The following is a 22,827-nucleotide window of genomic DNA, read 5'->3' on the forward strand; positions in this document are numbered from 1 at the left end:
CATTGCTTCTCAGCTTCTCCTGTGGAGCAATAGCTGGGATCCACCATTGGATTACATGGCATTGAAGGCAAGTAGAGTGGGGGCAGGAAGTGGGACAGGTTCATCCAATAGAAGCACAGGTGACCTTACCTAGCACAAATTAATGATGTAACTGGCAGGTGCAGGCTGTGAATGACCTCAGACAAACTGGGCCCACTGCCAGGCTGTGTTTACTTGTGCTTATCTCAAGACAAATTGGCCCCACTGCAGTATCACGTTTACCTTCCAGAGGTGACAGGCAATATTGTCACCACTGGAAGGATTAAACCTCTAAACCCCAACTGTTCAACAGTGGTACCCACTGGCCAAGAACAGCAATGACGATCGCTGCTGCCTTGACAGCCAAATTTACCTGGAGTACTAATAAGTACCTCTGACAGCAACAGAGTCTTAGCCTATCATTATAGCACCAAGCTGGACAAGAAATCTTGGTGGTCTTTCCTGCTGTGCTACAGGTTCATAGTGTGACTACAGGTAAATCACATAAATGGAATCCCTCAAGAGAGAGACATAAGCCCTGTTCAGGCAACCAGTAAAACACCCCTGTACGTGCATAGATGGTCGCAAGCAGGTCAGAAGTCCCAACCCTGACCCATCACTCATTCAGCCTCCCAGTCACGCTCTTCCTGCTTGCCATGGCATTCATCTGAAGAGGTGAATGCTGTAAGCATTGTGCCTGTTTCCACAATTGGGAAGCTGGTGATCAGGTAAAATGGAAATGGGCATGATCACACTTACAGCATTCACCCTTTCAGATGAATGTTGTGGTAAGTGTGAAGGGTGTGACCAGGAGGGCAACTGACAAGCTGGGAGTGATACCGCCAATCTGCTTGCAACTATGTAAGCTTGGGGTGTGTACAACTGTTCAATCTCGAGCCGATTCATCTCAAACTGGGCTGGTTTGACAGTTCAGTCATGACCTGGACCATAGGCCACCTGATCTGTGATTGAACCGAACCAAACACAATCCATGGTGGACTGGTTCAGGATCGAGGGGCTATGCTTATAAAGAGGAATCCGGTAATGATCCGTCTTTACAAGCAAAGGGGTGGGGGAATCCTTGAAAAGTGTTCTAAAGAGTGACTGGGGGGCAGTGAGAAAAGTAGATTAAGGTTCTTGCCAGCCTGGTGGTGGCAGCTCCTGGCACCACCACTCGCCCCTCTGGTGCAGCCCAAGCATGCAATGCCCTCTCTCCAGCAACTTGCCCATGTGGTGGCGGTGCATTTGTTTGCATCTGCAGAGGCCAGAATATGCATTGCATGCATGCACAGAGGCCATCCATGGCATCTACAGAGGCTGGAAATCCACTACCGCTGCATGGACAGCTTTCTGGAGAAGGAGCGCTGTCCACTTAAGCTGGACCAGGGGGGTGAGTGCCAGAGCCATAAGAACCTTAATCTACTTTTCCTGCAGCCCCCGCAGCCACCCTTTAGGACCCTTTTCAGGGTTCCCCCACCCCTTTGCTTGTAAAGGGGAATCCTTACTGGATTCCCTTTAAAAGTATAGCCCTTCGAACCGCTGAACCAATTTGGTTGAATGGACCAGCCTAGCCAGTCAGTTCGGGGACCAGGGTTTCGGTTTGAATTTGGTCCAAATTCGAACCAAACTACAATTTTTGGTTCATGCACACAAATGTAAGCATGTTCAGAGGCATTTTACTGAACGTCTGAACTGGGCTATAGTGGTCCACAGATCTAAGAGCTGTATGTTGGGATTTTAGAGTCAATCTAGTTCTGGTTCTGCCTGTACACTTCCTGTGGTCTTGTGAAAATCATTCCCTCTGAGCCTCAATTCCTCATCTGCAAAGTGGGAGCAACAGTGACCAATCTCATAGGGTTGTTATGAGAGATATGATACAATAAAGATCAAAGCACTTTGCTAATTATAAACAAACAAACAAATAAATAAATAATGCAGAAAAACTTTCCTAAGAGCTCAACACATGGGGGATTGAGAATTTTTGCTATCCTTTATCTATTAAATTGACTCAGACATTTTGCCTTTTATGGGAAATGTATCCTCAAACCTATATACTGTACCAGGCCCAAATTCAGATCGATCCTTCTGTATCCCAGATTTAGAGGAATTCAGCCTAGGCTAAGCCTAGGCTAAGTAGTTTTGCTTGGAAATCTTATAGCAATGGTCTCCAGAGTGTTGGTTCCTTGCTAGACAAGCAAACCAAGTAGTACTTGCCTGCATATCAGCATCAAACAACTTACCTTCCATTTGCTCTTTGCAAAGTTTTTCTGGATCTGTGCACTGACAGATGGATATATGTCACGGTGGAGTGCTGTGTTTCCAGCAATCCTGCAGATGGAGTGAGAGGAATAACAAGCATTTAAGCAGATGGTGTTTGTGAGGCATTCTGCATTCTTGCAACCGTTATTGGACGCCATTGTATATTCAATCAGTAGTAATTAAACCCCAAAGGGAAAAGGCAACAGAACACAATATAAACAAATTCTCCAATGCCAGGGCATGGTCAGAGTGTGGCACTTCCCTCCCTTGCCATCTTAATGACAAACATGCATGTCAAAAGGCAGCTTGAATCAAGGTGCACTTTCACATGCATTTACCAACATACAGATGATGAAGCTGTATTCCAAACTGAGGCTTAATTCTTACTGAGATGGTAAAGCTATGTTTGGAAAGGATATCACTTCAGAGTTCAGGTGAGGGCTCACATAACTAAGTATCTGACTATATTTTAAAAAAGAAAGAAATTCTGCTCTCAAAAAACTAGATGTTAGGGAGAAGGCTAGGGTAGACCATGTAGTTTTATGTGGAGGGAGATTTTGTATGGAGGAGCGTTCTATATGTACCAGCAGCAGCCTGAAATGCTACAGCCCAGACACAGGTTTGTTACTAGTTCTTCTCAGTGGGAACTAGGCCCAAGAGTGATCAGGGCTAGCATCATATCCTGCTCGTCTACTCTATGGCACTTAGAGGTTTCAGAACATCCTAAGCATGAAGCTATTTTTAATTATCACTTTGGAAATAGATCATAAACTCCACAGAAAGGGATCTGATTCCTCAACAATAATCAAAGTGTGAGATGGGCCTGGCTGTGGAGCTGCTAGGGAAGGTGCAAGCTCATTCCTTCATACTTGTCCTGTTATTTGAATGTCTTGATTCATGTCGTGATTTATGCCAGGGCACACTGGAAATTAAGCAACAACCACCTCTCCAATTATTGCAGTAAGGCTGGCTGTCTTGGCTGGGGCTCAGGGCTAATAGAGCAATTTGTAGAATCCAAGGGAGAGTTGTGGTATGCAAGGACAAGGCAGTAGAGTAGAATCAGGAATATTAATAGTTTAATGAAAGAGAGGCAAGTGCAGGCTGCTTTTCAGTGCTCTTGCTGCTGGCTGTTTCTTAGCCCCGCCTCTACTCCAGGACTGGAATACAAGTTACTAAAGCCCCATTCAAAAGCTGGCCTGGATCAAGGAGTGGATTAACCAAAAACACCACACAATTCTCAGCTTTTTTCTTTTTTTGTAAGATCTCCTTCCCTCCCTGGCTACCCTTCACTGTGGAAACGGTAAAATGAGTCACAAGCCTAGGTGTCCCTAACTTCCATATTTCTACAAAGCCACCCATTAGTGACGTCTGCCCCCTTATTCACCTTTGTTTCATTTTAGCGACCTCTGATGAGGCTCAAATCAATTGCTCCTAGACTTGAGAAGGCTCATTGCAACAAACAGAACCCATATCTGTACTAAAAACCTGAACTGGTTTTTTAAATTGGGGATGTCGGGGGAGCATAACACAATGGTAGCGCACTTGCTTTCCAGGCATATGGACTCCTAGGGCAATCGTTGGCAGATCCAGAGTATTTGTTCTCTTGTATTATGAAAAGGAAAACTAAAAACAACAGCTGACATGCTGCCAAATGGTACATCAACTTAGTAACATTGCATGCACACAAGTTGTGCAAATGCAACATTTGCATAGGTGACATTACCTGAGGAAGCCAATTGGAAATAATGGACTTGCTCTCATATAATATTAATTTGCACATGCCATGGCAGTTTGTCATTACATCAGATAGTTGCACAATCCAATTACAGTTTCATTGTTTTTCCTCACCAGGGGTGCCTGAGGGCTTTCTCACAGGTAAATCTCTCATTTGGATCCTTCTCCAATAAGTGGCAGATGAAATCCTTGGCTTTTTAGAAGGAATGAGAACACAATTTAGCACAGGGAAGACACACAGCCTGGAAACTGATACAAACAGATGCAGGAAGCCAAAACTATTTGTCACAGGCTTCATGGTGCCAGAGCTTTTCACATCACATATGAGGCTTAAAGTTGCTCTTGCTTCATTCAGTTTGCAATGCGAATATAAAACCTATACGGCTGGAATGCTCATTTGCATTACAAATGCCTTTGAGGCAAATCTACTCTATGAATACATGAAGACCATTGTTTAGTACTTTTGGTCCATCTACCCCAACATTGGCTAGTGTGGCTGGCAAGAACCCTGCAAGGTCTTTCACAGTCCTGTTACCCGAGATCATTTTAGCCGGAAACAACAGGATCAGAACCTGAGACCAAAAGCTCAGGTATGCCCCCTCCCATAAATAGCAGTAATAGCACTCAACTGTAACAAATATGCTCATGTTCTTAGGGAATTATTATCTTGAGATGCTTGCTCAGCAATTGCCAAACCCTAGATCGGGGTGCCCAATCCAAATTGCAGTTCAGGATGATGGGAGTTGTAGTCCAAGAATAGCCAGAGTCTCAGGTTGGCCGCCCTGCTCTGTATATTGGAATTGCGACCAAATTTATGCCAAAGAAATAGTCAGCAAACATTCCACCTATTTTACTCTTCTGGGTTTGATTAACACAGGCAAAGAGTATTATACATAATCTAGCCCCATTCAGACCTTCAGAAGGCTTTTAATTAGATTTATAGTTTTAATACTTTAAAGTATTTTAATTAGATTTTCATTAGATTTAAAGTTTTAATACTTTTAATGTTGGGTTTTAAATGATTTTAATGTTAATGATTTTAATGTTTAAATGATTTTAATTGTTTAATTGATTTTAATGTTTAAATGATTTTAATTGTAATCTGCCCAGAGACACAAGTTTTGGATGGTATAGAAATATGTCAAATAAATAAATAAATAAATAAATAAAAATATGCTGCTGGAACCGGATCACCCCAGCCTCCCAATCACAGAAGTGCCCACCATCACAGATAGGGTGCATCCTTATTCACACAAACACTACTCTAAGCATGAGCACTGGAGAGAGGTGGTGACTGAGTGGATCAGGAGTGGGACTTCTGACCCATATGCATCGCTGTAAATGGTTTCAGCAGAACGTTTTTGAAGATCTGAACTGGGCTATAGTGATGTCACTCTTTGAAACTAGGAATTTTTCTTCCCCAGCTGGGTCTTGCTTACTGGGTGTTCTTCTTGCTGGGTGTTCTTCTCATTATCCAGATAACTGCCTAGCATTTAGAAATAAAAGACTGCAAAGCTCTCAGACTCAGTGATATAGTCAGGCACTCAAATCCACAAGCAAAGAGAAAGTATATTTTAAAAGAATTACAAAGACACGATTTACATCTGTAATATTATGTTCCGTCTAAAGGAACCTAAGCCCTGTAGCTCGGCTCCTTTATGGTTAGTTACCAGTCAGGGAAGTGAGGACTATATAGACATATATGGACTCCATGATTTGTAAATCAAGCTATAGAAGTGATATTCACTCATTTTGTAGTGGTGGCTACCAGTGCACGAGCTCCCACCATCTGCCACGGGCCTGTGCTTGGCCCAGAGGGCTCCCCCAGCGGCATGTGATCCAGCGGCAAGTGAGGAAGGCACATGCTGAAGGTGCTTGCCAGGCACTTTCCTGTCTTCCCTGCTGCCACTGCCCGGCAGACTGCCGCCACTCACAAAAGATGCAGAAGAAGGCGCAGCAAAAGGCGTGCCCTTGCACACCCCATCTGCAGGGGGGAGGGGGGAAAGAGGCGAGTCAGGGGCTGCCTATGGTGTCAGCAGGCCGCCAGAATGAAGAACACAGGGGTTTTTCATATTGTCCATATGAACCATATTGTTCTTCATATTGTTCTTCATAGGGTACAGACACAGAAACCACAGCAGCTTAACCTCAGTCCTGAAACCTAGCTCAAATTGTAAGGTATCAGCAGCTAATAATGTTGCACTACATTCATTAGTTGAAACCAATCTAAACTCTAATATTTTAATGACAATATACAATATTAATTAATGAACAAGATGGTTGTTTTTCACTATCTGTTTTATTTAAAGCCACCTAATGGCGCAGCGGGGAAGTGCTTGACGAAGAAGCAGACGATTGCTGATTCGAATCCTTGCTGCTACTATATTGGGCATCAGCGATATAGGAAGATGCTGAAAGGCATCGTCTCATAGTGCGTGGGAGGAGGCAATGGTAAACCCTTCCTGTATTCTACCAAAGAAAACCGCAGGGCTCTGTGGGCTCCAGGAGTCGAAATCGACTTGATGGCACACTTTACTTTTACATTTATTTAGAAAGCAGAGCTTCCAAGCTTCCTCTTGGAAGCAAGAGGATTCCTAAAAACGGACAGCACAACTGCTAATCCTGTGAGCATACCCCAAGGATGGTTCAGGGTTACGAGAGTTCATCTCAAACACAGATTCAAACTTGTTACAATTTCTCTTCCCTTCTCACTATCTGAAGGGTATTGCCTTTACATAACAGGGGAGAGAGAATGCCAGCAATCAAGGATACTATTTTGTTAAGTCTTTGACCATCCATTAGTTGCCCAACAATGGCCCATTCCCAGTAGTAGAAAATACCATGGAAGATACAACTGGGAAGACCTCTGGGTTTTTTTTGCCAGATCTAGAGTTACCTGATTCAGAGATATCATCCCAAAACGGAGACTCAAATTCAAAGTAGCCCTCTCTGATCTTCTCAAACAGCTTGGACTCTGTTTCTTCATAGAAAGGAGGGTAACCACACAGGCTGAAGTGGATTGGAAAAAGGAGAACAGTCAATTAGATTAGATGCTACCATCCATACAGCCTCCCTTTGCTCGTCTATTCAAAATGGTGAATCAAGGGGTAAGAATCCAGTAATATACACAAAGAATATGCAGCTTATTCTGAAAGTGGAAATACAAAAGAAGTGGAAGGGCTTCATTATATCCATGGGAGGATAAAGCCACTTTGCCCATCTAAAGAAGACTTCAAGCCCTCTGTTCAAGGTTCTGAATCACTTAAAATCTCTATAATGCCTAGCATATGCTGGTACTTAATAAATGATACATCCTTGTACATGGCAGTGCACAGTTCTGAGGGTACAAACAATGCAGCAGAAAGTTCAATGAGGTTCTGTACTGGCTGAGTCATAGCCCATGCCATGGCAGTCTGTCACTACACCACATAGTAGAAAGAAAGAAGGTAAGGTAAGGTAAGGTAAGGTAAGGTAAGGTAAGGGAAGGGAAGGGAAGGGAAGGGAAGGGAAGGGAAGGGAAGGAACCACTTCTCCTCAGGGCCACCGAGAGTGGGTTGGGGCTCTGGTGAAAAAATTTTTAGGGGCCCCCAACACAAAGCCCCCCCTGGCCACTGCGAGGCACCAATCTTTAAAATAATTCTAGCCACCATGTGTGCAGCCAGGGGGCGGGGGGATGAGCTGAGCACCCCCCTATGATGGCGGTGGCGGGTGGAGTGGCAGTGGCCGCTAAGCCTGACCATCCGGCCCAGGAGCCCTTGAGAACTGCGAGGCGCTTGAGCATGCCTGTGCAGTTTGAATCGAGCATTGACGCTCACCCCCCACCCATGCACATGGTGGCTAGAATTATTTTAAAGATTGGCAGTTCGGCCTCGGGGCGGTGGTGGAACAGGCACAGGGTGGGGTGGTGGCAGGAGGCAAGACAAAGACATATGCAACATAGTCAGGTCCCGGGCCCCCTTCCAGACCACCAGTCCATGGTAATTTGTACTGGCTCCCCCCCCCACCGCCACCTCATCGGCCCTGCTTCTCCTAACCAAAAGGATAATACAAACATCAGTCTACTGATTTGTTTCACGACCTGTTTACAGTGGCTTCACTTGTGTGCTTTTCAGCTTGGGCCATGCAAAATCACCATGGCAAAATGCAGAGAAAATGAAGAAGCCCACACCAGGGTACTCCTGAAGAGACCCCCAAAGACCTGAGTGAATTCAGCTGAGACAGTCCCTCTCCCATCTACCCAGGGCCTCTTTAAAGAGATGTTGCCCTGAAGGGGAGGTAGGAGAGGAGTCCAGGCCACAGAGATCACAACAGCCTGACACCACTCAGTTAGGACAACCTTCTCTTAAAGACCTGTGTGCCCCGAGGGGAAAATAAGATAAGAGAGGCACAGGGCAGGGACGGGAATTCCTGCCATCTGCTCTTGAGCTCACCTAAGGCTTGACACAAGTCTGCTATATGATTGTTTTGTATTTTTGTTTGTTGTATTATTTTAAATTGCAAACCATCTTGAGTGAGTTGGCAGAAAGGTGTGTGTGTGTGTGTGTGTGTGTGTGTGTGTGTATATATATATATATATATATATATATATATATATATATATATATATATGCAATAGTAAGTAAATAGATACAAACATAAATCAATAATTTGAACGTATTTACAAGGATGGAAACCCCTGCGTGCTTATAGGATAGGTCTGTGAAAACCATTTGTCTTGATTGCCAATGGAGAATACTAAAATCTCCAAGCAATAGAAGGTTGAAAACAAAAAACAAGAAGAGAGTTACTTAATTTTTTCATTCAGTCCTATGGGGCCAGACTGGCTATTAAAATGTTTGGTGGGCTAATAACATTTACATGTTTATTTACAAGCTTGCTGCTAAAGACAATGGGTGAGGAAACTCACAGGATGTAGGTAATGACGCCTATGGACCAGCAATCCACAGCTTTGCTGTATGGCTTCTGTTCTAGTACCTCCGGAGCTGCAGCAAATAAAGATCAAGTTTGGTTGCGTGAGAATATGTGCAATTCAGGCCAGAGACAGAGCTGTAATTGTGCACGCAGGTTCCAAGAACCCGTGCTCAGCTGCTTCCAGTGCCACTATGCTTGCCACGACAGGCATCCGGTGGCAGTCTTGCCCCCGCGCCCCCCCCTCTCCTCGCCGCATGCGGGGCAGTGACAGCCCTGATGAAGCAGGCTGGGGTAGTTGGCCACCCTGTCCCCACCGCTCAGCAGGCCGCCATTTGAGTGGTTGGCACAGTACTCCGCTGCCATGCCAACCACTCAACTGGCCATCACATGGAGCACGGAGGCCAGCTGAGTGGTGGGGGCAGGAAAATCTACTACCCCAGGCTGCTCCTTCAGGGCTGCCACTGCACATGCATGGCGGGGACAAAAGAGGAGGCCTGCATGCACAGTGGGAAGAGAAGGGGTGCAGAGGAAGAAAAGGGGCATGCAGCAGAGAAAGAAGGGGCATCAAGGAGGAGAAAAGGGTTGCCCCACATGCGGTGAGGAGAGAAAGGGCACCATGGGGGAAGGGAATATGTGGCCACAACACAGGCCCACCTATGCCCTCCCTACGCCACTGATTCAGCCTTTAGCAAAAGAACCCCTAAATCAAGGGAATGATCCCTTTCAAAGATTCAGAGAGGAAAGACCTGATGTCCAGATTATCCAGAAAAAGGGGGATCCCATGTCTGAGGCAGATAGCGGGACAAGCTGAAAGTGGGAAGGATGAAGATAAAATGCAGTGTCCATGCAACACAGCTTAAATTATTTGCAGAATACAGGACAGCATTGAATCCCTTCAGTTTGCAAGTCATTTGGCAAAGTCAAGTGAGGCAGTTCATATCTCTGTGAAGTGTACCTTTAAATGGCTTGCAGATTGAAGGCAGCAGCCCTATGCTTGCATACTTTAAGTAGCCCTGCAATCAATGTGCTGAAGATAATGATGTCATGTGAGCATCAATATGTCCAAATTTCAAGATTCTGTCCACAACCTGATCTAGACAGTACTATTTTAAAACATCAAAATCTAAACGTGAAGAAAATGATTGCTAATCTTGTCAATATCAGTACATTGCATATATCCCACTATATAAGGAATAAATTTTTCCCCAGTCATTCACATCCAAGGCATAGCTCCAGATCATCACTTATCCATTTCTGCAATTTCCAGCATTTTGATCAGCCATTCTCTGATTAAAGGGAACATAGGAACATAGGAAACTGCCATATACTGAGTCAGACCATTAGTCTATCTAGCTCAGTATTGTCTTCACAGGCTGGCAGCAGCTTCTCCAAGGTTGCAGGCAGGAATCTCTCTCAGCCCTATCTTGGAGAAGCCAGGGAGGGAACTTGGAACCTAGATGCTCTTCCCAGAGCGGCTCCATCCCCTGAGGGGAATATCTTGCAGTGCTCACACATCAAGTCTCCCATTCATATGCAACCAGGGCAGACCCTGCTTAGCTATAGGGACAAGTCATGCTTGCTACCACAAGACCAGCTCTTGAGGAACATGAGGAACATGCATGAGGAACATGAGGAACATGAGGGTCATGAGGTCTTTTCTAATACTGAGCTCAGTTAGTATTATTTTCACTTTGGAGGCGGGGGTGGGGGTGAGGGTGAGGGGATGTAACAGACAATTGGGGAGGGGAAGGTGTGAAGGTTGTCCAACACTTACTATGCCTTTTATGTTCACCAGATTTAAGTAGAAAATGTCTCAGGCAGGAAGTTCCAGTACCTATCCAGTGCCCCGAGAACCCCTATTTCCTTGCTTACCAACATAACCTGGAGTTCCACATGCTGTAGACATGATGCCATTCTGTTCCATTTTGGACAATCCAAAGTCTGTGATCATGATTTTGGAGTCGTCCTCGGGAGTTAGATAGAGCAGGTTTTCAGGCTATGGATAAGAAACGGAGAATTTACCTTCTGAACTAGAAGGGATGAGAAAGAAGCAGGAGAGAATGTGGCCAGATAACTTGTATATCAGTATTATCAGAAGAAGAAAAATACCACCAAGCCACATGCTGCTTCAACAACTTCATTTTTTAAAAAAAGGTAATTGAACAATGACATACGGATCATTTACCATGAGCGAATCAAATACAATACAAAACAAACATGGATGATATACAAGCAAGATGGGACAGTACTTGAACAACGGGAGACGAGGTTCATCTAAGCAAGACTTTGCAAGAAGATTGATGAGTTACCACTGGGCAAGGGATATTTGGGGTATTAATAAAAGTAACCAAAGAATATCATGCCAAATAAAAATCTTATGGCTTGCTTTATCTCTTTGAGAGTTGAATTTGAAGTGTCAGTTTTCCACATAAAGCTCTGCCACAGAACCCAGGATAATAATAATTTGGTAGGGATGTGCAACCAGGTTCGGGAGTTTGATATTCAAGGTTTTAGTTTGGTGGTTCAAAGGTTTGACCCTCAAACCAACCCCCCCAAACCCCTGAAGTTTGGGGGTATGTGGGCCACAAATATTAATTTTTTTAAAAAAATTTTTTTACCTTCTACTCCCCTTGGGGAGTTCCTGGAGGTGGTGGTGGGGAGTGGTGGTGTCAGCAGAGGTTCCCCTCCCCCCCGATGGACTTCTAAATCACCCCCTTGCCCCATTTCAGGTGCTCTTCGACCAGTTTTCGGCCTTCACCTGGCGGCCATGTAGGGGGCTTGGTGCCTGCGCACATGGCTTCTGTGTGGCCTGGGCCACACAGAGGCAATGTGCACAGGCGCCCAACCCCCAACATGGCCACCGGGTGGAGGCCAAAAACTAGCTGAAGAGCGCCCAAAATGGGGTGAAGGGGTGATTTAGAAGGCTGGTGGGGGGAACCTCAGTGGATGCTCCCCCACCACCTCCAGGAACTCCCCCGAGGGGAGTAGAACCCCCCAATCCCAAACCAAACGGGGGGGGGTGTTTGAGAGAGTGCTGGACCAAATCGGGCCAGCCGGTTTTGTGCACACCCCTATAATTTGGCATAATAATGGCTAAGAGGCCAAAGCATTTTACCTTCAGGTCCCGGTGGACTATCCCATTCTCATGAAGATAATGCACAGCTCCCAGGACTTGCTGAATTACAATACTTGCATCTTTTTCAGTGTAAACACCTCGTTCTAAAATACGGTCAAATAATTCTCCTCCAGACACTCTGTGAAGGAAGACAGTTGGAAGATTCACAACACTGCCCTGATGGAACGGCATGAAAATTCAGTTTAATTACATGTCTAGATAAAAAGAATTCCCTCATCTGTGTTCTGTATATTTACACAGAGTGTCACTGAATAGTCTGCTACATATGTTAACTGGTAATGCTGAAAATACTTGCATCTCATTTTTGTTCATCTGCAATCTGAAGGTGATTATGTAGAGGGAGTGAAATCCAGGGGTATGAAGTACTGTTATGGACCAGCTGTCCAGTCAGGCTGCATACTTTGACCATCTCTTGTCTCTACCAGCCTACAAAACTGACAGGGACTGGCAAGAGATCCATCTAGGGCAGGCTATGATGTCCACATGGCTGACTTGTGACTTCTTGCATTGAATGTAGGGGTACTTGGGAAGTCAAAGGTACCTGGCCACCTCACTTAACCAGGAGTCAGGAAGCTGCTATATAGGTAGCCTCACATGTCCTCACTTTCTGCCATCTCTTTACATATAAGTTTATTATTTCTCCAATGGAAGAAACTCCTTCTCTTTATGCAATGCATTCAGAAGGCTGGGAGAACATTGTGCGAGGTAGGGCTTTTTGGAGGGGACAATCCTTAACTGCTTACGTTAAAACATATCTTCATAAAGCTGAAGCAGCCAACAGGTCACACTAGTTTCATGCATACAGCCATGATAGAAATTAGTACATCAACTATAACCCTCAGTTCTCCAGATAAATAAGCTGTAAAGGCAAACTCATCTTGCACAGAATCACACAACTAGGGAACTGAAGTTCTGCCCCTTGTTTACTGGGCCTTGAGATTAGTTTCACAGAATTTAGAAATGACCAGTTTGTACCAAAGTAAAGAAAATGAGTCCTTAGTAACACAAGATGGACTGCACAGTGCTTCTGTCTTGTGATCTCCAAAGAACCAGGATCAGTTTTCATTATGATTTAGCTTTGTATACAAAGCTCTTGCCAGACTTCCATGACACAATCTGATTTACTAGCAGTTAATCTGCATGAAGTATCTTCATTAGATGAGTCCACCTTTAACCAACCACCTTGCTTTATTACTGACACACTAACCTATTTTCCTTTTTCATAGGAACATAGGAAACTGCCATATACTGAGTCAGACCATTGGTCTATCTAGCTCAGTATTATCTTCACAGACTGGCAGCGGCTTCTCCAAGGTTGCAGGCAGGAATCTCTCTCAGCCCTATCTTGGAGAAGCCAGGGAGGGAACTTGAAACCTTCTGCTCTTCCCAGAGCGGCTTCATCCCCTGAGGGGATTATCTTGCATTGCTCGCACATCAAGTCTCCCATTCATATGCAATCAGGGCAGACCCTGCTTAGCTATGGGGACAAGTCATGCTTGCTACCACAAGACCAGCTCTCCTCTCCTCTCATGTTCACAGTGCGAGATTAATCAGAAACCTTCCTCTTAATCCCATAGATTTTTTGTTAAAGTGGGGTCAGGTAGGTATGGACTTTATTAACAAAATACAATATTTTGTTTAAAATGCACCTGTTAGCTCCACTTTGGCATACAGGAGTTGACATCTATAGATCTGACAATGCCAAATTCCCAATGCTTGTTATAGGAAGCTTGTTAACCAAGCCATTCCAGTTGGGGGGAAAGGGGAAAAAAAAGAAAAAACCAACTGAAAATTAACAGTGGCTGACATACCACGCAACTTCCCGTCTGACTTCAAATAGAGTGTGTGTGTTGCACAAAATGCAAGAATTATGCAACCACAGCTGCATGGTGGATGGCCATTATATCCAATGCAGCTGTACAATTCCTGCAGATTGTGCAACAGCACTATTGTACAACAGTGCTATTACACAACTACGTGCACAGTCAGCTAATGTATGTGATCATTAGAGCAAGAAGCGTGCTCTACTTCAAAACTAGATTAGTCTTGTTTATAATGGGGGAGGAGGTTGGCCTAAGGGATCAGAATGGTCCATCCAAGCAAAGAAGTAAACCAAACAATCTATAACTCTACAAATTTGCCATTTGTTAGTGAGGCACGTAGGTATCCCTTTATGGCAGTGCCACTTGCCACAAATTCATCCCACAATGCTGCTGTAATATTTAGAGGCCTAGCCAAACATGTGAGATCTTACCACAAAATAGTCACACACCGTCTTGTCGATGCTAGCAACCCTCCAGGACTGGCATGGAGTCTCCAGGAATTGGCATCAATATCCATGTGGCTACTGAAAGCAATTCTGGAGATTTTAATGCCTTGCTATATGATTAAAAATACTGAAGAAAAAAATCTGCAGGAATAGCTTCTGTCAGAATTTGCAACTTTACCAAGTGTTTATTTCATGGCAAGTACTTGTGCAATTGATTTCATCCATATGGCTGCAAATCCTTAAGCCTTGCAGCAGCCATGTGGGATGCATCTATAATGCAGATGGCACTGCATAGTGGCTTCCACTGCAGTACTATAGCATTGAAGGAGTCCCGTATATAATGGGGTTCCTCACATTTGTGACTGTGGCTGGAGTTTCTGTGTGATGAAATAGGGAAGTCATAGCACTTGAGTGTACCAATATTTTTGCTGCATAGCCCAGGAATTCATACTTACAGCTGCATGACCAGATAAAAGTGGGTCGTGCTCTCATAAATGTCCTCCAGAGTTACTATATTTTCATGCTTTATTCTGCAACCAAAGTTAGAAATATTTCACAGTGCTGCGAGTGTCCAATCAAAAATAATTTCCCTCTTGTGATATACTCTTTTCGTTCTGACTGAAGTTCTTTTGTTCAAAGTAACTAGTCTGGTTAACACAGAAGGGAGACAAGCATTATTTTCAAGCACAGTAAGCCTCTTTCATCCACTCAAGGATCAAAAAGTGATGAACTTCCAAGAGCAAGATAATGTGCTTCCCACCCTGTAAGCCAAATTGCAGAACCCTCATGGGAAGCAGGAAGTCACAAACAGTGGCCTACATACCATGCAGTCCCCCATTCTTTCATTGGTGGGGGGACTGGCTCCCTGAGTGTGGAGAGCCCATCAATGCTCCGAGCAAATGCTCAGAGACTCTGTGGCTCTTAAGAATCATGTCGGTACGATAGGATGCTTCTCCCATAATTCCTAATGAGGACAGCCATGACATGATTCTTAGAGCCATGGAGACTCTGCACATTTGCAAGGAGTGTCGAACGGCTCTCTGTACTCATAGAGCTAGTGAGCATACACCCTGCTGATAGGAGAACAGGGGTCTGTGTGGTATCTAAGCCAATTTCTTCTGCTTAGGAACGGCAATATTTCTTAGGCCATGAAGGCTGGATTATCTGCTGTTTTAGGTACAAAATAGCAAAGTTTTGGCCTTGGGAGGACGTATTGCCTTCTTTCTCTGCACTGTCCTCATTTAGAAGAAGAGAACAAAGGCCACAATCCCTAAATATATATTCCACAATTTGTTCTCTTTCTCAGAGTTGTCCTGTCTTCATAAAGGTGGAACAATCAGAGCAATACTGCCTCTAAACATAGAGGCTGTTCTCACGAACAGTCAAGACTGGACTAGGGAACCGCCAGGAGCTGCATAGCTCTTGGCAGTGCCTTGGTGGCAAACCGTCCAATGGAGCCCACTGGTTAGCCAAGGTTAAGGGTATGAGTGCATCCTTAACCTGGGCTAAGTGCTCACGTGTCAACACCAGCTGCTCCCAGCAGGCGCTGACACAGAAGCAGGCTCCAGTCTGTCACCGGAAGGATCCCCACAATGCATTGTGGGGTTTCTGGGGGTTGGGACAATGCATCCTGGCCCCCAAAACTTCACACAGAAGCAGTGACACATCTGGGCACGTGATCCGCACGCCCAGCAACTCTTCTAGATCATCTGTGGGGAAGGTAAGCTGCTGCAGCCTTTCCTGACACTAGAGTTGCCATGCCCCCCAAATTCCAAGTTTCACCTGGATTTTAGGCATCTCACCCAGATTGATTAGCCCGAATTGATTAGCCCACCCAGATTCACACGGATTTCAGCTTTTTCTTTTAAAAAGCTATTGTAGAAGCAGAGTTATGGAGCAAAACGTGCAGTCACTATTCTGCTCAAAAATTATTTTCAAGCAATTTACATAATATGCAAATATGCAAATTAGGCACCCAGATTTTGAAATCAGAATATGGCAACCCTACCAGACGTCCACCCTCAAGCCTGCTCATGGGATTGTGAGAAAGGGCTCATAGGGTTTTTATTTAGCGATCATGACCAATAACCCTCATTTGCAAATGAACAACTTCTTATATCTATCAATTATCTAAGCAGCTGAACAACAGCTATAACTTTGCTCTGTGCAGGTATCTATCATAACATTTGGCTCCTGTATACTGATCTGTGGGTTGCCCTGATGTAGAAAGGTCTGAGCGTGCCTCAGTCAAGAGTGGCTTTATCAAAAAAATAAAAATAGTGCTTGGAAAGAAGAGCTCAAAGAAAAGCAACTGACCCAATCTCCTTGGAAAATCTAAACGACAGACCTCTACAGCAGGCATTCCCAACCTGTGGTCCTCCAAATGTTGCTGAACTACAACTCCCATCATCCCTAGCCACAATAAAATGTAGCTGGGGATGATGGGAGTTGTAGTTCAGCAACATCTGTAGTAGCACAGGTTGGAAACTCCTGCTGTAGAGTTCTTATACCAGTTTAACTGTCATGGCTTCCTTCAAAAGGATTTGTGGTTTGGTGAGAACACCCTGTAGCATTATAGTTCCCAGACATCAGGCTTTACCATGAGATTAAGAAGGGTGAAATAGTGCAAGTTATGGGGCATATTAAGAGAACATCTTCTTTACCATGAGCCCTACCGCCTGTTAAGATCATCTGGAGAAGTTCACCTGCAGCTGCCACCAACTCGTCTGGTGGCTACTTGGGAACAGGCCTTCTCTGGTGCAGCCCCTGGACTTTGAAATGCGCTCCCTGTTGAAATAAGAGCCTCCCCATCTCTGGAAACTTTAAAAAAGGCACTGAAGACACATTTATTCACCCAGGCTTTTAATTAGATTTATAGTTTTAAATAATTTTAATACTGGGTTTTACATGTTTTGATCTTTTACATCAGTGATTCTCAAACTTGGGTCCTCAGGTGTTATTGGACTTCAACTCCCATAATCCCCAGCCTCAGTGGCCTTTGGTTGGGGATTATGGGAGTTGAAGTCCAATAACACCGGAGGACCCAAGTTTGAGAATCACTGTTTTACATTATTTTAATTGTTAATTGATTTAATGTTTTAAATGATTTAAATTGTAAACTGCCCAAAGACACAAGTTTTGGGTGGTATAGAAATATTTTAAGTAAGTAAGTAAGTAAGTATTGGATATTTCGATTTTGCCCAAAACCCCTATGCAAAAAGCAGAATTTTTTACCCCAGATAAAAATCAGGCTAAGCTCCAACGCACAATGAAAAACCCAAATAATGTATGGAATGCTCCCCGTCAGCTAGCAGGGACTTCAACGTAAATCTGGACGATATGTGAACACAGGAACATAGGAAGCCGCCATATACTGAGTCAGACCATTAGTCTATCTAGCTCAGTATTGTCTTCACAGACTGGCAGCGGCTTCTCCAAGGCTGCAGGCAGGAATCTCTCTCAGCTCTAGAAAGCTAGTGAGCTAGGCAAAACATTCAGGGAAACCCATTCACATTTCTTAAAAGAGTGTGTGGTAGCCAAAAGAGTGTGGCAGGGAGTAAGCAAGTTGTTAGAGTGGCCTGATTTGGAAAAACAGACTTGGGAAGAACTAACCTCGGGTTGGAGCGATAGAACCTCTTTTTGAGGTCTCAGAAAGAAACGGGATGGAACAGGTGCCCTCATACTAGGGAATTGGAACGTTCCCCCTTCTCGTAATCAGGTTAGTAAACCTATATGTCATTTATGCAATGCTCCTGCATCGGAATAGGGAGGGAAGACGCGACCAAGAGGTTCACACAGATGAGACAGTAAATCTCTTCTGGAAAGGTTTGTATGGTTATGTGCAAAAAGACAAGTGTATCTCTTCTAAACAGCAATGAGACAAATTATGGAAATGGACGTTGGACGTAACCCACCCACCCCGATTACCTGATGTGCCTTGTAATCCCCCATCCCCGAGTTACAGTATTGCCTGCATATACTTTATAACCCTGTGGGTTTCCAAATCCTTGTGTGTAAATCTTTGTAGATATATGATGTACAAACAACCACTTTGTATATAATTGTGCTTTGGCAATGTACTGTATGCTTTGGTAGTTTGTTGGTTCAATTAAAAAAAATCTATTTAAAAAAAATCTTGTCCTATCTTGGAGAAGCCAGGGAGGGAACTTGAAACCTTCTGCTCTTCCCAGAGTGGCTTCATCCCCTGAGGGGAATATCTTGCAGTGCTCACACATCAAGTTTCCCATTCATATGCAACCAGGGCAGACCCTGCTTAGCTAAGGGGACAAGTCATGCTTGCTACCACAAGACCAGCTCTCCTCTCATGCACACCTGCCCTTCATGTGAACGCACACCTGCCCCTCCAAAGTAAAATTGCCATCTGGCAGGGCTCCAGGGGAGAAAAATGAATGCTATAAACCAGTTTATAGTCGTGCATATATGCCTTGAGGAAGTTTTAAGAACCATGGCACTAGGGAATACTCTCATGACTTGCACTATGGACATCTCAGGTTGCTCAGAGGCTGCACGTTTATTTACATTTTAACTGCTGTTGTGTCCTTTCTGTGCTGGATTGCAAATGTAGCAAGAATGGAGAGGAAGAAAATATTTAAGACATTCTTTTTTTTTTTTTTTTAGCGAATTAAATCATGAATAAAACATTGCTATTTCAGCTGTGGCTTCTTATTCTTTTGTCCCCGATAAGACAGGTCTTTGGTCTCTCATAAATGCAGGTCTTGCAGCCTTTTTATGGGGCTCTGGGGATGGCTGCTGGCTTTGTTTCACAATGCCAGCTATACTCACTTGTTCAGCACAGCTATTTCATTCTCTAGATTGCTGTCTCGGGTGACTGGTGACTTTTTAATGCATTTTAAAGCAAAAAGCTTGCCACTGGCTCTGTGCTTCACCAGGAAAACTTCCGAAAAGGCACCTCTGTGAAGGAAAGCAAAGGCAAAAGGCAATGAGATCTCACTAGTGTGTCGTAGCTGTAAATTAGCACAGGATACATTCTGAAAATGCAGTAACATCAATAGCCAGCAAGGAACAGGGTAATAATTTAATGCTCCTTTCAGAAGCAGATGGCATTAGTAATTAGACTTGTGGATTTGGCTCCAAATTCAAGTATTTTAATTGCATAAATACCCAGTGGGATTTGAAGTTCTGTTTACCTTGTGACTACATAGGAAACATGGAGGGAAAACTGCAGTGTTAAGTGATGGTAGTTATGTGGGCAGAAAGGCAGAATGACACAGAAATTATTTGCTCTCACAACTCCTTGGTAATATAGTTCAATGTACAAAACCAGGAAAGAAGAACTGAATGGATGGGCTTTCAGGTTAAATAATTAGGCTACTACATCAACATGGCAGTTTTTGAAACAGGGTAGCGGGTGACAAGTTGAATGTATCTAATGTTCATTCAGTCTGGTGTTCACACAGGTATGCCCAGGTCCTTTTTAGGGATGTGCAAAACATTTCAACATCAAAACATTTCAACTCAAAACTGGCTGTTTTGAGTGCTTCAAGCTCAAAACAAAACACCCTTTAAATAAAGAGTTTTGAGCACAATTTTGGAGGCCTGTTTTCCCCTTGCTGACTGGTTAACAGGCACTGGCTTCTGACTGGCTTGTGATCTCCTTGCTTCTTCATTGGCTTCTTATCATACAAATCAAGTGTTGTCATGGGCAACTGTGCCCCCATTGGCTGGAGGTAGGGAGGAGGGAGCCCAAAGGAGGGAGTTTCAAAATGTATTCAAAGAGACTGGGAGGCAGAGAGAGCTCTTATAGTGTGCAACTCTTGAAGAGTTGCACACCATCAAGAAATAAGAAAGGAATCAAGGAAGGTTTGATTTTGTGGTTTTCTCAGCACAGAGTATAATATGTCACGCCATTGGTACAATAACTATCTGGTTTTGCTGGATCTGTTTGACAAATGCAGAAATTTGGGGCCTTCCTTCCTTCCTTGAGTTGTGGTTTGTTTTGCTTGTGAGATAGTGTTGTGGCAAGAAATGTACAGTGGCAGTTCTGGTATGTGTGTATGTCTCTCTGTGTGTGATATTTCTTGGTGACTGCTGTGATGAGCTCCATGTTTGGCCTTGAAACTAACTTGTGCTTCACTCACTATTTTGGTCTGCTCTGTAATCTGCATTGCAAGGTGTACTCAGTCAAAATGTGCCTGAAGTTGCTCTAGTTGAGTGTATGGCTATGCTTGCTACTAAGGGTGCTGCTGTAACAGCCGTTGCATTGCTAGGAAGTAACATAAGGAGTCATAATTGTGTGTGAGAGAGCAACTTGTGCCAATGATGTACTGCAGTGCAGGCACTGTGGGTGGTAGTGGATACTGGGTCAGTGATTCTTTTTTGCCCATTTTTGGACTGTGTTTGAAATGTGTGTTGGGATGGACAGATTCCCTTTTACTCTGTGCTTCTGCAGTGTTTTTCAAGGCAGGGCTGCATTGCAAATTGCAACACAAATATGTGTGCAGTGCACTCTGTGAGTGCAGCTTGTTCTAGCCATAGGGAACAGTGGGGAAACTCAGAACACCCCATTGTTCCCCATGGGTAGCTCCTAGGGACACCAAAGTGGATTGTGTGGTAGGGCATGATGGGTGCTACCCACCACCCAACATACTAAAGTAGATAATTTTTTTTTTGCAACTTTTTAACCATTCCAAAAACCCCTCATAGGATCCTATGGGAGTTTTGGGGAAATATTGAAATTTTGTTAAAAATTGTCTACTTTCTAATTTCTTTGGTGGGTTGGGTGTGGTAAGTAGCACCAATCATGCCAAACCACATAACCCACCTTGGTGTCCCTAGGAGCTACTCATGAGGAACAATTGGGTGTTTCAAGTTTCCCTATTGTTCCCTATGGCTGAAACACTTAAAATATTTTGAGTTTTGTTTTGTCAAAACAGTCAGTTTGACTGCTGTTTCGCCGAAATACTTTTGGCCATCTGCATTTTGTTTTGAGCTCAAAACAAAATGCAAAATCCATTTCATGAACATCACTAGTTGTTTTCCTGTTTCTGATCCTTTTGCTCGTGGAGACAGAAAGACTACGGGATCAGCATGGTTAGCCTGCTTACATTTTGGCATAATAAAGAATATGCTTGCTTTTATTTTCACACCCTCAGATAATTCCCACACATCAGCTGACTATGCTCCTAGCTAAGCATTTCATTACAGTACACAAACACAGTTATTGGAAAAGTCTCAGGAAAAGGCAAGGAACTTTTCTCCTGGGACACTGACAGTTGGGGTGTGCCAAGAGAAGAATAAGTAGATTTCTCTTTACCCTCATACCCAAATGACCATGTTCATTGCCTGCTTAGTTTTCCAAAGGCAAGGCCAGCCTTTTACCCTATAGGAGCTGAGGCAGCATCACTCAACGTAAGCATCACACAAATCCAGACTCTCTTGTGCCACTCCCCCACTGTCCATAGCCTATGACTACAATCCAGAATCCTCTGCATGAAACAATAAAGAGGGCTCTAGGATTTTGATTTTTCACAGGGCCACCTTACTGTCTATGGAAAAATCCCAACATTAACAGTAGGGATATGTAAAGCAATTCAGGTACAAAATGATTTGTACCCTAATCTGGCTGATTTGGGTGATTTGTAGACAAAACAAATCACCCCTGTCCTCAGTTGCCCAGATTCGGGTACAAAACAAATCACCCCTAATTCAGATCCAAAAAATCCAGAGATTCAGACCTCCATTTTGTGGTCAAAGTGGGTTGGGTGTAGTGCCCAATGAGTGGAAGCTACCACCCAGATTTCAAAGGAATTGGGTAAAGGGGTGATTTTTAAAGAATTTTTGAAGTTGGCATGTCTTTGGGGAAGAAGAGTGGGTTTTTTTGTCTTTGGGGAAAAAGAGAAGGTGTTGGGGGTAGAAGAGTGGATCAACTGATAGTGCCCAATTGTTGCCTGCTTCCATACAGATTTCAAATAATTGGTGAAAGCGGTGATTTTTAAAGAATTTCCCATAGGGAATAATGGGGATTTCAGCAACTCTATAACTCCACTTGGGTGGGGGGCATCGGGGTGGTGTGGTGACCCCCAAACCCACAAGCCCATGGGACACTGGCTTTAGTTGTTTCTGAGGTGTTCTGAGAGTAGATTCTCTGGTAGCAAATGAGAATGCATTTAATGTTAGCCATTGAATGCACTCTCATTTGCTTCCAGAGAATCTACTCTCAGAACTCCTCAGAAAAAAAACAAAACCCAGTGCCCCATGGGCTTGTGGGTTTGAGGGTGGTTGGCACCCTATGTGCACCACACCACCACTCTCTCTGGGCCACCCTGGTGCCCCCCACGTGCTGAAATCTGCATTATTCCCTATGGGGGGAAAGCTTAAAGGCATGCAAACTACAGAATTTTTTTAAAAAATCACCCCTTTCACCAATTTGATATCTGGATGGTAGCTTCCTTGCATCCATTGGGCACTCCCACCCACCTCAACCTACTCTGGGCCACCCTGGTGCCCCCCCCCCCGGAGT

The 22,827-nt window shown here is 44.1% G+C and overlaps 1 protein-coding gene across 5 annotated transcripts in view; it reads right to left on the reverse strand.

Moving 5' to 3' along the window:
• Nucleotides 1-22,827, reverse strand: part of CAMK1G (calcium/calmodulin dependent protein kinase IG) — a 94,456-nt gene that overhangs the window by 12,998 nt on the left and 58,631 nt on the right. For 4 of the 5 annotated variants that reach the window (XR_008306338.1, XM_053246845.1, XM_053246844.1 and 1 more), the window contains 9 exons: nt 19,131-19,259; nt 14,783-14,857; nt 12,038-12,176; nt 10,795-10,918; nt 8,918-8,993; nt 6,908-7,020; nt 5,759-5,995; nt 4,126-4,204; nt 2,259-2,346 (listed from right to left, as the gene is read on the reverse strand). Coding sequence is in view for 4 of the 5 variants with exons in the window: in XM_053246845.1 (XP_053102820.1) it covers nt 2,259-2,346; nt 4,126-4,204; nt 5,759-5,995; nt 6,908-7,020; nt 8,918-8,993; nt 10,795-10,918; nt 12,038-12,176; nt 14,783-14,857; nt 19,131-19,259 (1,060 nt within the window). In the remaining variant the exon portion in view is untranslated. The remainder of the gene's footprint in view (nt 1-2,258; nt 2,347-4,125; nt 4,205-5,758; nt 5,996-6,907; nt 7,021-8,917; nt 8,994-10,794; nt 10,919-12,037; nt 12,177-14,782; nt 14,858-19,130; nt 19,260-22,827) is intronic. The other variant, XM_053246847.1, reaches the window with a different exon arrangement.

This window comes from Hemicordylus capensis, chromosome 4 (genome assembly GCF_027244095.1).
Source record: "Hemicordylus capensis ecotype Gifberg chromosome 4, rHemCap1.1.pri, whole genome shotgun sequence".
NCBI classification, from domain to species: domain Eukaryota; kingdom Metazoa; phylum Chordata; class Lepidosauria; order Squamata; family Cordylidae; genus Hemicordylus; species Hemicordylus capensis.